The sequence below is a fragment of the Microcaecilia unicolor genome, chromosome 1 (assembly GCF_901765095.1).
Source record: "Microcaecilia unicolor chromosome 1, aMicUni1.1, whole genome shotgun sequence".
Classification (NCBI taxonomy): Eukaryota; Metazoa; Chordata; class Amphibia; order Gymnophiona; family Siphonopidae; genus Microcaecilia; species Microcaecilia unicolor.
In genome coordinates, this window is record NC_044031.1 from 734,182,729 (window position 1) to 734,197,203 (window position 14,475).

Here is a 14,475-nt window from a genome sequence, read left to right on the forward strand (position 1 = left end):
CAAGGACCATGGACTATCTAGACAAGACAGGCAAAAATAAATGAGGTTTGTTGAGTTAGATTAAGAAGGTACTACTGGGAAGAACTAAACCAGGTGGGTTATAACTGAGATTCATGGAGGGAAGGGTTAGGAGGCATGAAAAACAGTCCCGGGGGGAGGGAGGGAGGGGGGGGGGTAGAATAAAATCAGCCCTTGGGAATAATTGTTGGGAGAGCTTATTTTGGATATGACCCTCTTCTGGCAATGTGTTTTAACCATTATTGCTATGTACTGTATTTTTAATTTTGATTTTCCACAGGTAGTTTGTTTAGTTATTAAATATTTCACATTCTCCTGTAAGCATTAAAAGTTTTTATTTTCAGCAGGAGCTTTAATCCTTCCTTATTAGCAATGGCCATAATGTCAACTCAAATAGCAGATGTTAAGCCCCAATATTGTATAGGCTCTCGTGAAAAAGGCCATGAAAGAACCCTGCACGTAGATCCTAGCCAGAAAGAAGCTGACAATGATACTCTACAAGGGACTTGAGGCAATTTTGACCCAGGTCCAAAGCCCAAGCAAGCTGGAAGTAGTATGTTGATCAGCTGCAACCTCCCCAATAAATTTAATAAAAATCTCAGCCTTTTATTGGCTAAGATCCAAGCACAGGATTACAACTCTGAGCTGAGAGGGTGATCCCTCCTTGGTTTTTTGGCTTAGACTACCAATGTAGACTATTATGACCATTGCCAGAGCAGGAGAATTGCTCCCACTAAAAAACAAAAAAAGCCAACAATCTCTCCCCTCCCCACCACAAGGTACTGGTCTTTTTTGGATCAATTCAAAGATAAACTCTAAGAGTCTTGCATCACAGCCTGTTGATTGAGACTGAAAACCTGAACAACTTAGGGGGTTAACACCTTGCGATTAGACTCCAGAGGGCATAAAACACTGGATTCTAGTGAGATCTGGATGATTAAATTGTCCCTTTGGGGGTCGGCTGACTCCTAGTGAAGGGGCTCTTGTTAGTGCCATGGTCTCTTTGGCATTGAAGGTGATCTTCTCCCACTGGAAGTCCTTACACCAGGCTACTTATCAGGAATGGTGGAACTTATTGCTCCAAATGTACAAATTCGAATTACATCTGGCGAAGAAATCTTCTCGCTTCGCTTCCTACAGGGAAAAATGGCTGCCACTGGTATTTTATTTTGCTTCGGTATAGAGATAAGCACTGAGTTTGATGTATTTTGTGGCCTATGCATGCTCTGTGTCTGGCTTTGTAACCTCCAGCCCTCCCCCTTCCCCCTTTTTTTTCCTCTCTTCTTCTCCACCTCCCCTTTCTTCCCCCTTTTTCTTAATGTGATTCTAGTTGTGAATAGTTGCTTCTTGAATGTGAGCTCCAGTTTTGCCATGATTTGTAAATGTTGCTTGTTGTACTGTGGTGAGCTCCTGCTTCTATTGTATTGTATTGAAATCCAATAAAAGATATTAAACTGAAAAAAAAAAAACGACTCCCTTGTTGGAGAAGAAGACAACGTCAACCTGCTTGGATCAGTAGTCAGTAATGAAACAAGAAACATTCAAGAAATCCGACGATGTATAGCTCTTAGCAGAACAGCTATGAAGGACCTAGAAAAGATATTTAAGTACAGAAATGTATTTCTGCATACAAAGATGCAATTTGTCCAAGTTATTTTCAGTAACATCATTTGAATGTGAAAGTTTGGATAGTGAAGAAGCAAGACAAAGAAAATCAATGCCTTCGAATTATGGTGTTTGTGTATATCTTGGACTGCCTGAAGATCAAATCAATCAGGACTGGAAGAGATCAAACCTAAGTTTTACTTGGAAGCTTAAATGACCAGATTTTGACTTTTGTATTTTGGATACATCATGAGAAGAGAAAGATAATTAGAGAAAGACATCACGCTTGGCAAAGTTGAGGGTCAACACAAAAATGGAAGACCGTCAATCAGATGGATTGATACAACAGATATAGGTGCCATTTTATAGCCCACCTGAAGACCGAACACAATTCAGGGACGTTATCAAGAGGGTCACTATGAGCTCAATGGCACGTAACACCACCACCACCACCACCACCACCACCACCACCAAAAGGACTTCTGAAAAAGAGCTACTTCTCAGGATTTATTTATTTTTTTTTGCTTCAGATTACTTTTGTAGGGCTTCTGCCTGACAGTAAGATCATATGTTATACAAAGGAGTAGAACAATAGCATAAAAATACCAAGAGAATTAACTGTCCATGCAAATACATGTGTGGAAAAGATAAGCATTTTTCCCAGCAGAAGGCAATACTTTTATTTTAAAGGACTGAACAGTGGTGTAAAGGGTGCAACGATGTAAAATGGCCTATCAAAGGACTGGAGAACAGTGGGTCTTATATCAAACGCACTTCAGGTCAACAAAAGAGAATTTCAGATGTTATACTCAAGTGCCCAAGGTGGTATAGAATCAAAGAGGAAGAATTTTGACTGGACAGATTAGCTGGGTCAATTGGTCCTTAGCTGCCATCTCTACAAAGTAGAGAGTTGCACGGGGACAGAAATCCGTCCTCACTGGAATCCAACCCGTCCCCATAGGGAATCTAACCCTTCCCCGTCCATCCCCGTGGGGAATCTAACCCATCCCCACCCGTCTCCGTGGGGAATCTTACCCGTCCTCACCCAGTCCCACAAGAATTTAATGGTACATAAAAAAAATTTCCTGTCGGCTCTCTCAGTCTCTGGGTTTGAGCCGCAGCCCTGCAGGCAAGCAACGGAAGTTGGAACACTCTGGTGCGCACATGTAAGACTTCTCTGATTCACCGGCACTATGTGCTAAGAGATCACCACATGCACGCACCAGTAGGTCAGGTGACATCTGATGCTCGTGCCTATGTCAGAGCTGAGGTCTGTGCATCAGCCCAGGAGCAAAGAGAATTAACAGTAACATAGTAAATGACAGCAGATAAAAACCGGATCGGTCCATCCAGTCTGCCCAATAATCACAATCACTATCAATTCATGATTAAATCAACAATGAATGTGATATTATATACTTGATTATGGTCTTTCTGTGGCGTTTCTGGGACATAAACTATAGAAGTCCGCCTGGCCCTATCCTTACGTTCCAACTGCTGGAGTTGCCCTCGAAGCCCACTCCAGCCTATTCATCTTCTCATTGCGGGACACAGACCATAAAAGTCTGTCCAGTACTGTCCTCGTGTTCCAGCCACTAAAGTTGCTGTCTAAATCCTTTCCAGCCCATCCTAAAGCAGATTGCCATATATGAGACACAGACTGTACAGGTCTCCTGGTATCGGCCCTAGTTCATGACAGCCAGAATCACCATCTAAGTGTCACACGACACATCCACACACATGCAGCCATTTAAGTTTAGGTTTTTTATAACTTCATTTTCTACTTAGGGATTCTCTGTGTTCATCCCACTCCTTTTTGAATTTCATCACCATTCTCTACCACCTCCTTAATGGAGACTTTCCGCATCCGTGCTGTTAAAGCAAGGAGGAGGAGGAGGAGACAGCACTCAAAGAACTTGGTACTCGGTAGGTGAGAGGCTGGCGCCAGTGCAGCATACACTTCCACGAGAACCCCGCAGAACTGCGTCCGTCCCCGCGGGATTCCCGCAAACCCCATTCATGTGCAGTTCTCTACTACAAAGCTATACTGTTACTATACTGTTTCCACCACAAGGGGGCACTGTGTCTTCTTTAATAGCATTTAAACATGCTTATGCATTTTTCATCTTCATACATCACATCAGTTGAAACACGATCGATTCCTGCTGGTTAAGGTCTAAAGGAACTACAGGATGCTCAAGACATATTATTGTAAACAAAAAGGATTATTACTTTCCATAAGAGGTTAGAATTTTGGAAACTGCATGTTAAAAAAAATCAGTATAACAGAAACTGATTTCTAATGTTGATCTGATGTCGCTGGGGATCCATTAGAAGCCAGGTCCTCACTACTGAAACACCACACAGTGCTGTGAATATTAATGTTCTGCAGAGGCATCACAGCAGCATTAGAAACCAGGTTTCCACTATCATAATTACCACATTAAAAACCAGTTCTACTCCTTTAAAAAATATATTATTAAAAAAAAAAAAAAGCAATTTCTTAATATTCACAAACAGGCTGGATTCTGGTGAGATTTCTGGAGAAAATCCACTGCTTATTTCTAGGATAAGCCGCATAAAATGTATTGAACTTTTTGGGATCTTGCCAGGTACTTGTGACCTGGTTGGCCACTGTTGGAAACAGGATGCTGGGCTTGATGGACCTTCGGTCTGTCCCAGTATGGCAACACTTATGTACTTGGGATTCTGAATGGAATCTTGCTACTCTTTGAAATTCTGCATGGAATCTTGGTATTCTTTAGAATTCTAGAATCTTGCTACTCTTTGGGGTTCTACATGGAATGTTGCTATTCTTTGTTTTTCTGCCAGGTACTTGTGACCTGGTTGGCCACTGTTGGAAACAGGATGCTGGGCTTGATGGACCTTCGGTCTGTCCCAGCATGGCAACACTTATGTAGGCTGTGGTTCTTCTCCTTTAATACTGCAGTTTGTGTTACGTACTTACCTACCTACCTACCAACCAACCAACCAACCACCTACCTTTATGAAGCGATTCACCCAATCCAAAAAAAATCACGCAAGGTGTGGGAGTACCAGACAGAGTGTGGAGGTGCACTTAATCCCCACGAAACAAAGTAAGGGAAAAACAAAGAGGGGGTGGGGAAGATAGGCTCTTTTCAAACAATGGAGAAGACGTACGATCGTAAATAAAAAGTAATGTTTATTACAACAACTCGACTCGACACAGCCGTGTTTTATGTGTAAGCACGATTCTGTTTGCTCATATCTCGTATGATTCTTGGAGAGAAGGAACTGTGCACCCTTCAGTGCATTTGTTCCCCCTTTTTTTGATGTGTTAACTGTTCTAGCACCGTTTATACCTCTGGTGTGTTAAACATTCGAGAACTGGTTAAAACCTGTGGAAGACTCCTGAAGAAGGCGCTATGGCGCCGAAACACGGCTGTGTCGAGTCGAGTTGTTGTAATAAACATTACTTTTTATTTACGATCGTACGTCTTCTCCATTGTTTGAAAAGAGCGATTCACCGAAGCCTGAATAACTAAAGGATGAGATACCATGCTGAATACCGTAGTTAAGCACTATCCCCTGAATTCTACAAATGGCGTTAAAAATTGCATGTGCAAATTTGGGCATAAGCGTGTGTAATTTAATTGAGTAACAAGCCCATACCAAGTAACAATGAACGAGGACAGATCACCATGGATACCTGAGTGTGGAGTCCCCCAGGGATCCCCTCTCTCATCAACATTATTCAACCTAATGATGATACCTCTAGCCAAACTACTAGTCAATCAAAACCTCAACCCCTACATTTATGCAGATGACGTCACAATCTACATCCCATTCAAACATGATCTAAATGAAATCACCAACGAGATCAACCAAAGCCTCCAAATAATGCACACTTGGGCAGATGCATTCCAACTAAAACTTAACGCAGAAAAAACACAATGTCTTGTACTCACCTCACAACATAACACAAAAAACTTCAACACCATAATCACACCATACTGTTCCCTTCCAGTCTCACAAAACTTGAAAATTCTTGGAGTCACCATTGATCGAAACCTCACTCTTGATACCCACGTGAAAAACATGACGAAAAAGATGTTCTACACCATGTGGAAACTCAAAAGAGTAAAACTTTTCTTCCCGAGATACATCTTCCGTACCCTGGTATAGTCAATGATAATAAGTCATCTGGATTACTGCAATGCACTATACACCAGGTGCAAAGAACAGAGAATCAAAAAACTCCAAACTGCCCAGAATACAGCCGCCAGACTCATATTTGGAAAAACTAAATATGAAAGCGCAAAACCCCTAAGAGAGAAACTTCACTGGCTTCCACTTAAGGAACGCATTGTGTTCAAGATCTGCACGATTGTACACAAAATCATTCATGCAGACGCCCCAATCTACATGCTAAACCTCGTGGATTTACCTCCCAGAAACGCCACAAGATCATCCCACAAATTTCTCAACTTGCACTACCCCAGCTGCAAAGGTCTTAAATACAAGCTGATGCATGCCACTACCTTCTCTTACATGAGCACGCAGTTATGGAATGCATTACCTACAGACTTGAAAACAATCAAAGAAACAACTATCTTCCGAAAATCTCTGAAAACATTCTTCTTCAACAAGGCCTACAATGTCGAGGGAGCTGAGGGTGGGCACGTGGAGACTGAGGTCTGTGGGCAGTGGACTGGGAGCAGCAGAGAGAGACTATAGCAGTGGTGATTGGGGGGGCCCAGGGACTATCCTTGGGGGGGCCTGGGCCCGGCTCAGTCTCTTGGTGGCCCTGGGAGCTGCAGTGGGAACTGAACCCAGGTTGCCAGGATCAAAGCCCACTGCACTAACCATTAGGCCACTCCTCTCTCTGGAAGCAGCAGAACTGCATTGGCCAGGAATTGAACCTGGGTCAGCTGCTTGGAAGGCCGCTATGCTCACCACTATACCACCAATGCAGATGTGAAATTTTCGACAACCTGGTGAATTATCTGCAGTGCTGCTCATTGCCATGTGAAGGACCTGGGTTTGATTCTTGGGTCAGTCTTTCACTTTCCAGGTCAATGAGGCTGGGGATGCAGGGAAAGCGGTGGAGAACAAGCCAGTCACCATACAATAATGACACCAAGTGGCCACACTTAGGGAAACTCCCTGGCCCACAACTATCACAGCACTGACCTGAATGTATTTAGGAGCCCTTTCACTAAAGCTCAGTGTGCGCTAAATGCTAAGCATTGAGAATATGCTAATTCTGTTAGTACGTGCTAAGTTTTAGTAAAACGGCTGCTTAGATTTAGCTCACACCTTTTTATTGGTAGCTCAAGATGAGTTACATCTAAGTGCAGAAGAGACTTCCCTGTCCCTAGAGGACTTGCAATTCAAGGCAACTGAGGGTGAAGTGACTTGCCCAAGGTCACAAGGAGTGTCAGTGGGATTTGCACCCTGACTTCGCTGGTTCTCAGCCCACTGCTGTAAACACCAGGTTACTCTTCCATTCCTTAATTAATTGGACAGCGATATGAAATAAGCGGAAAAAAATATATATCGCTGGGTAGTTGTGAATGAAAACTCAAGCAACTGTCGCCAACAGAGGACAATACCAATGGAGCAAGTTGCTCTATATTGGTCAGAGATTACCCTGCGACTAGGGACGGGCAGCCAGAAAATTTTCATTTGATGTCATTTCCAGGAATTTTCATTTTATTCAGATTCCGTCGTTTACTTTCTGCAAAAAGTGCACTCTTTCAGACGAAGTGCACACTCTTTCCTGATACTGTGTGCGTGCATGACGGTTCGCACATGCGTGCGCTGTGAGCAATGAGCGCGCCGTCAGTGCAAAGAATGCATACTATTTTTGGCAAATAAACAGAACCCCAAAATGTGTTTTTGTTTGCTCATTTTCATTTGTTAACATTGCACATGACAGCCCATCCCTACCTGTGACTATGATCAGAATGCAGGAATATGAACCAGTGTTCCGAATCAATGGTTATATACCCCGCACCCACCAAAACAGCCATTAACAATAGCGCATGTTGCAGTGAGGATTTTTGCCTTAGAACAGAGGAGAACAATGCTGATACTCACTGCCCCAGGTCGTGGTTCTACCACAGGGTGGGTGTAGGTATACCACTGCTGTGTTTCCCGATTCACCTCCTTGTAGAGGCCACTGAATGCTTTCTGTACATCATTCATAGTAAATTCACATACGGCAGAGCTGCCTGTGCCCCCTTTACTCCTGTAGAACCAGAAGAGAAAAGCATCAGAAACCAACCAGTCACTATAAACAGGTTTGAAACTTTTCCATCAACAAACATCCGGTCCTCTGTAACTAGAGCACACAATTTTAGGAGCCTGGCATTATCCCATATGAAAGAAAAAAATGCCCATTCAGCGTGAGGATCACTAGACTGTCGTGCCCCTGTGTGTGCTCAGTTGCCTTTGATGTGGTTACCTATAGATATATATATAGCCTGCCTCGGGCATGTCTCCCAGCTGGCTACACCACTGCACACTCTTGACTTTCATGTTTTAAGATGTCAGGGCATCGTAGGCCTTACATGCAGTCTTCCTGTAGTCCTCTAGGCTGTCATTATGTTGTGGGCTGCAACTCCCAGGAGTCCAAGGGAGTGCGGAGGCTTCAAATGCCATGTATAAGAAACTGATACACCAGATTTGTCATCTCAAACCAGAGGCATTCTGCTCCTCAAGCTCAGACAATGTGAACTTTTTGATTTATGCGTTCTCCTGTGTACTACTGTTTTAGACTTACGAACAACTAAATATTCTTAAAGCTTAGCATAACTAGCCATCTTTGAGACCTTGCTGGTGTCTAGTTCATGTGTAGCAAGATTAAGAGTTTTACTAATCCGGGGCTTGAAAATCCGTGGACCCTATGTACTAAGAATTTGAAAATGTAAGGACCCTATGTAGTAAGAATTTAAAAATCTGTGGACCCTACGTAGTAACAATTTGAAAATTCGAGGGCCCTATGTAGTAAGAATTTGAATGTAGTTGCAAAAACCACAGAAAAGCAGTATATCAAGTCCCTTTTCCTTTCCTTCCTGCATTTCCCTGCACTCTTACTACATAGGGTCCATGGATCTTCAAAGTGGTTTACATAGTATATTCAGGTACTTATTTGTACCTGGGGCAATGGAGAGTTAAGTGACTTGAACAGAGTCTCAAGGAGCTGTAGTGGGAATTGAACCCAGTTCCCCAGGATTAAAGTCCACCGCACTAACCACTAGGCTACTCCTCAACAAGCAACATTCCAACCAGGGGCGTATCTGGACTCTGGCGGTAGGGGGGGCCAGAGCCAGAGGGAGGGGGCACATTTTAGCCCCCCCCCCGGCGCCACCGATCCCCCCCGCCATTTCCAGACCCCCCGCCACTGCCAGACCCCCCCTCGCCACCAATGACACTCTCCACCCCTCCCGCCGCCGCCAACCCTCCCCCGCTGCTGTCACTTACCTTTGCTGGCAGGGGACCCCAACCCCCCCGCCAGCCGAGGTCCTCTCTTCCATGCAGGCTGCAAGTTGCAATGCTTCCTGTTCTTCTGAGTCTGACGTCCTGCACGTACAACGCGCAGGACGTCAGACTGAGTTCCAAATTCTGAGTCTGACGTCCTGCACGTTGTACGTGCAGGATGTCAGACTCAGAAGAACAGGAAGCGTTGCAACTTGCAGCCTGCACGGAAGAGATGACTTCGGCTGGTGGGGGCTTAGGGTCCCCCGCCAGCAAAGATCGGCGACGGGTTGGTGGCGGGCGTGCGGGAGGGAGGGGGAGGTGGAGAGGGTCAATGGTAGGGGGGTCTAGGGCGAAATCTGCGGGGGCCCAGGCCCCTGTGGCCCCACGCAGATACGCCCCTGATTCCAACTAGAATATCAAATAGGGAAAGGGAAATGGGACTTGATATACTGCCTTTCTGTGGTTTTTACCACTATATTCAAAGCAGTTTACACAATATATACAGGTACTTATTTGTACCTGGGGCAATGGAGGGTTAAGTGACTTGCCCAGAGTCAGAAGGAGCTGCAGTAGGAATTGAACCCACTTCCCCAGGATCAAAGTCCGCTGCACTAACCACTAGACTACGCATCCACACAGGAGGAAGAATCAGATGCTAAACTACAGGAGGAGGAGAAAAGGGAGAGAGAGAGAAAGATGTGGGAAAAGGACCAGGAGATTAATGCGTTAATCTCATTACATTTTTTTAAATGGGAGTTAAATTGTTAACGTGTTAATGTGCAGCCGTACCTGTGATACTGTTTCTCCTAAAGTGTAAATCTCCCTGTTGTCTGCTTTCTCTACCCTTATCCCATCCCCATCTTCAGCTGCATACCATTGAGAGGTGAAGACACCATAAAAGATGGTGCTATTCCAGTGCTGTCCTCCAGGTGTCAGCACAAACATATCTTGGAGCACGTTGAAAGGGAAGCCATCATCAGGACTGGAACATAAGAGCTGGGCCTTCAAGAAAGTGGTCCATCGCCTCTGTAGCACACGCTCTCCTCCTAGGTCACCCTGGAGAAAGGATGAAAAAACGGGGCACAAAGAGGAAAGCAGAGAGAAGGGGATAAAGGGAAGTAAGAATTATTTTATGTATTTATCAAATGTATATTTTGTCTACCTTGCTAGGTGGATAACAAGAAGACACACAGTCCTTTGGGATTCCAGCTCCAATGGAACCTGCCTCTGTTGGGCTATTGCACTATAGGCCTTCATTTGCAAATACTTGGAGATGTTTCCTAGCTCACTTAGCCCAATCATTGAAATGACAATCTTTGGCCTGAGGTAATGCTCTAGGGTTCCCTCTGGAGCCCTACACTCATAGGTCCCAAATTCAGGTATCACTGTTGCACAATGACTAGGACTCCCTCTCCCTTCTCTCCCCCCCCCCCCCGCCCCCCCAACATACACATACAGTGGCTGTGAACACTGCCTCTACATCATTTCCAGCTCCAGCTGATCTGGAGACTTTAACCCAGATCCATCACAGCACTGGGATCAAGGCCTCCAGGCCGCCAAGTTTATTTCTGTACGGATGAAAACATTTTGAAAGTTTGCAATAAGATCATCATTATTTATTTATTTTATTTATTTGTTGCATTTGTATCCCACATTTTCCCACCTATTTGCAGGCTCAATGTGGCTTACAATGCTCTGTTATGGCATTCGCCATTCCAGAGTGAGAAGAATACAAATTGGTGTTACATTGAGAACAGAGAAAAAAAAAAAACTTAATAGAATTAAACAGTTATGCAAACAAATCTTGGAAGAAATCAGTTTAGAATAGAAGGTACAGAAGTGATATGTTTGTTATGAGCCGGCACAACTTTCTTCGTTCCTGGCTACAAAAGGACAAGGGAGTAATTAATATATAGCCCTATATATAGGAGAAGGTATCTGTTATGAGCACCCGATAAAGAAAAGCTTCCTTAATTATTTCTTTTCAGAATCCATATTGTAAATTTTGAATCTCAGCAATGTGGACTTTAACTAACATACTGTAATTGCTTGAATATTTATTTGTTTCTTTATATATTTGAACAGTGATGTTATTTACTTGACAAGTCGATTTTTGCTTGTTTTAATATATGTAAATTGTTAAATAAAGAATAAAGAAAAAAAAAAAAAGAAGTGATATGTTACGATTATAATTGTTGCTCATTGTGGTATGCCTTTTTGAAGAGGTAGGTCTTCAGGGATATATGAAAGTTAGGTCATTCGTAAATTGATTTTAGGTTAAGTGGCAATACATTCCACATCTGCGTGCCTAGGTAGGAAAAGCTGGACGCACGTGTTAGTTTGTATTTTATTCTTTTACAGTTGGGGAAGTGAAGATTGAGGAATGTGCGGGATGATCTTTTAGCGTTCCTGGGTGGTAAGTCGATCAGATCTGACATGTATGCCGGGGCTTCTCCGTGAATGATTTTATGAACTAGAGTGCAGACCTTGAACGCGATACGTTCTTTAAGTGGAAGCCAGTGTAGTTTTTCTCTTAGGGGTTCTCTCTATATATAAAAGGCACCACCAACGTTCTAAATGAAGCCTCCAGCCGGAAGTGTGAAGGCGGAGAGATATCCGGTTTCCCCATGAGTGTCTGCCCCGCCCTCGCTCTCTCTGTAACACAAACAGTGAAGGAAAACACAGCAAAGCACAAAATCAAATCGCTCTCTCTGTAACAGTGAAGGACTCAGAGGGGGGAGGGGAGAGAGGGCAGAAGCCCTCACTATCTCTGTAACATAAACACAGCACAGCAAGAAACTTAACACTGAAGGACTTGACTCCGAGGGGGGAGGGGACAGACAGCACAGGGGAAGGGAGAGAGGGCAGAGGGCAGGGACACACACACTCCCACATGCACACAGAAGAAAACCTTGCTAGCCCCCGTTTCATTTGCATCAGAAACGGGGCTTTTTTTACTAGTATTATATATTATAGAGAAACACAAGTATCAACTGGCATGAATAAATATAAAATGATCAAATCCCAGTAGATCTTCACTTTGTATCTAGTGCACTTTTTATTGTATTACTGTTCTCTGAATTGATACCAGTTTCATATGTTTAGCAAGCTGAGATGGTACAAGGATGGAAATCCCAAGCCAAAGAGATCATTAAGCTGCTGGTGAAAGTTTTACTAACTGAAACTTGTTTTTTTTTCTGTTCTCCAGACTTTTTTTTTTCTCTCTCTCTCTCTTTCTTTCCCATCATCCCTTCCTTTCTCTCTCCCTTCTCATTCTCTATCTTTCTTAGGGGCATAGCCAGACTTCGGCGGGAGGGGGGTCCAGAGCCTGAGGTGAGGGGGCACATTTTAGCCCCCCCCCCGGTGCCGCCGACCCCCCCCCCCCCCCGCCATTGCTGACTTTGCCCCCCCCCCCCCGCTGCCGACCCTCTCAACCCCTCCTCCCGCCGCCAACCCACCATCACCTACCTTTGCTGGCGGGGGACCCCAACCCCCGCCAGCCGAGGTCCTCTTCTTCTCGCAAAAGGCTTCCTTCTGTTTCTGACGTCCTGCACGTTGTACGTGCAGGACGTCAGACTCACAGAACGAAGCCTTGCAGATCAGCTGTTGGACGTGCAGGACGTCAGAAACAGAAGGAAGCCTTTTGCGAGAAGAAGAGGACCTCGGCTGGCGGGGGTTGGGGTCCCCCACCAGCAAAGGCAGGCGACGGCGGGAGGGAGGGGGGTCGGGCGGGTCGTCGGCAGGGGGGGTCCAGGGCCAAATCAACGGGGGCCCAGGCCCCCCTGGCCCCACGTAGCTACGCCACTGCTTTCCATCCCCTTCTTTTATGTTCCATCTATGCCTTTCTCTGGCTTCCCCTTATACACTATTCTCTACTTTCTTTGTCTTCTTGTTACACCTTGTACTTTTCTTCTCTCTGTGTTCTTCCCTTTTGCGCTCTCTCTCGTCCCTGCTCTCTGCTTTCCTTTTTCAGCTGTTCTCCCTATTATACTGGGATGGCTTACACTTTTTCCCCAGTGAAAAATATTTTTACATGCTTTATCCCTCCCTGCCCATCTTCAAGTCTCTGCTTAAAACCCACCTCTTCATTGCTGCGTTCGACACCTAACTCTTACCGTTCAGTAAATCCAGACTGCCCCAATTTGACCGTTCACTTGTCTACTAGATTGTAAGCTCTTTTGAGCAGGGACTGTCTCTCTATGTAAATTGTACAGCGCTGCGTAACCCTAGTAGCGCTTTAGAAATGTTAAGTAGTAGTAGTAGTATACCACCTTGAGCTTGGCATCAGAGTGGTTTATATCTACCATAAACTTTACAAAATAAGAACATAAGAATAGCCATACTGGGTCAGACCAATGGTCCATCTAGTCCAGTATCCTGCTTCCAACAGTGACCAATCCAGGTCACAAGTACCTGCCAGAAACCCAAATAGTAGGCAATCAGTCGCAATAATGCAAAACCAGCTTTCATGTGGAAAAGGCAGGGTCGGCGTTAGGGGGAGGGGACAAACAGCTCTGGGGGCCCCATGTCATCTCTTCCCCTTCTTCCCAACACAGTCCATCTCCTCCTCCCTTCCCCTCATCTTCCTGATCTCCTTTAAAAATGTACTTCCCTTCTCAGAGAGGCCCTGGTGCATCAGCCATTCTCACAAGCTGCCTCTGGCTGCCCTGAAGCTTTCCCTCCCTGCCACAATCCACCCCCCTCTGGTGCAATTTCCTGTTTCTGTCTGGTCTGTGTAGTTGCAAAGCAGATGGGAGATTGGGGGAGGGGGGAGGAGAGGGGATCAGGGGTTCCCTACTAAATTTCTGCCCTGGGCCCCACCATGTCTAAAACCAGCCCTGAGAGTAGGTTTCCACAGATTATTCTGCACAGTAGAATTTCTGGTATATAACACTCATTTTGTACCGTTTTTGAACTCCATGAGACACAAGTTGTCTCAGGAAAAGAGTAATAGCCCAAACAACAGGACACATCATTTTCTGGCTGCTCCATGTTCCGAGCAGTCCCAAGTTGTTGCACAATTTGCTCCGTGTGGCCTGCTTCCAAGTGCCCAGGATCGTGGGGAGGTTTCCTTTACAAACAGAATCACTGATATTCCTAAACCGTAAATAAATGAGCACTGTCTCAAAGACTCATGTTTGTGCTTTGGGCTCACCTTGCAGACTCGAGCAATCCTAGATACAATTGTGTTCTCAAAAAAGTCAAATTCTTTTCCTGTCTCGCTGAAGAAGAAATATATTTTATCATCGTCACCCACAGCATTGCCAGTCGGTAAACTCTCTTGAATGTATGCTGAACCCACGAACGCTGGATCTGTAGAAAGGACCCCCCAAAAATAAAACAATTTAATTGCTGTTTCCAGAAACTTATAAATAGGGTAACTGG

General features: G+C 44.7%; 1 protein-coding gene and 1 non-coding gene across 3 annotated transcripts in view; both read right to left on the reverse strand.

Annotated features, from left to right (window-relative positions):
- Positions 1-14,475, reverse strand: part of SEMA4B (semaphorin 4B) — a 348,493-nt gene that overhangs the window by 16,695 nt on the left and 317,323 nt on the right. For both annotated transcript variants that reach the window (XM_030189671.1, XM_030189672.1), the window contains 3 exons: positions 14,246-14,403; positions 9,965-10,146; positions 7,708-7,858 (listed from right to left, as the gene is read on the reverse strand). In XM_030189671.1, coding sequence (XP_030045531.1) covers positions 7,708-7,858; positions 9,965-10,146; positions 14,246-14,403 — 491 coding nt within the window. The remainder of the gene's footprint in view (positions 1-7,707; positions 7,859-9,964; positions 10,147-14,245; positions 14,404-14,475) is intronic.
- On the reverse strand, positions 6,507-6,578 carry TRNAG-UCC. Its single transcript has one exon. It is a non-coding gene; the product is annotated as a tRNA-Gly (tRNA).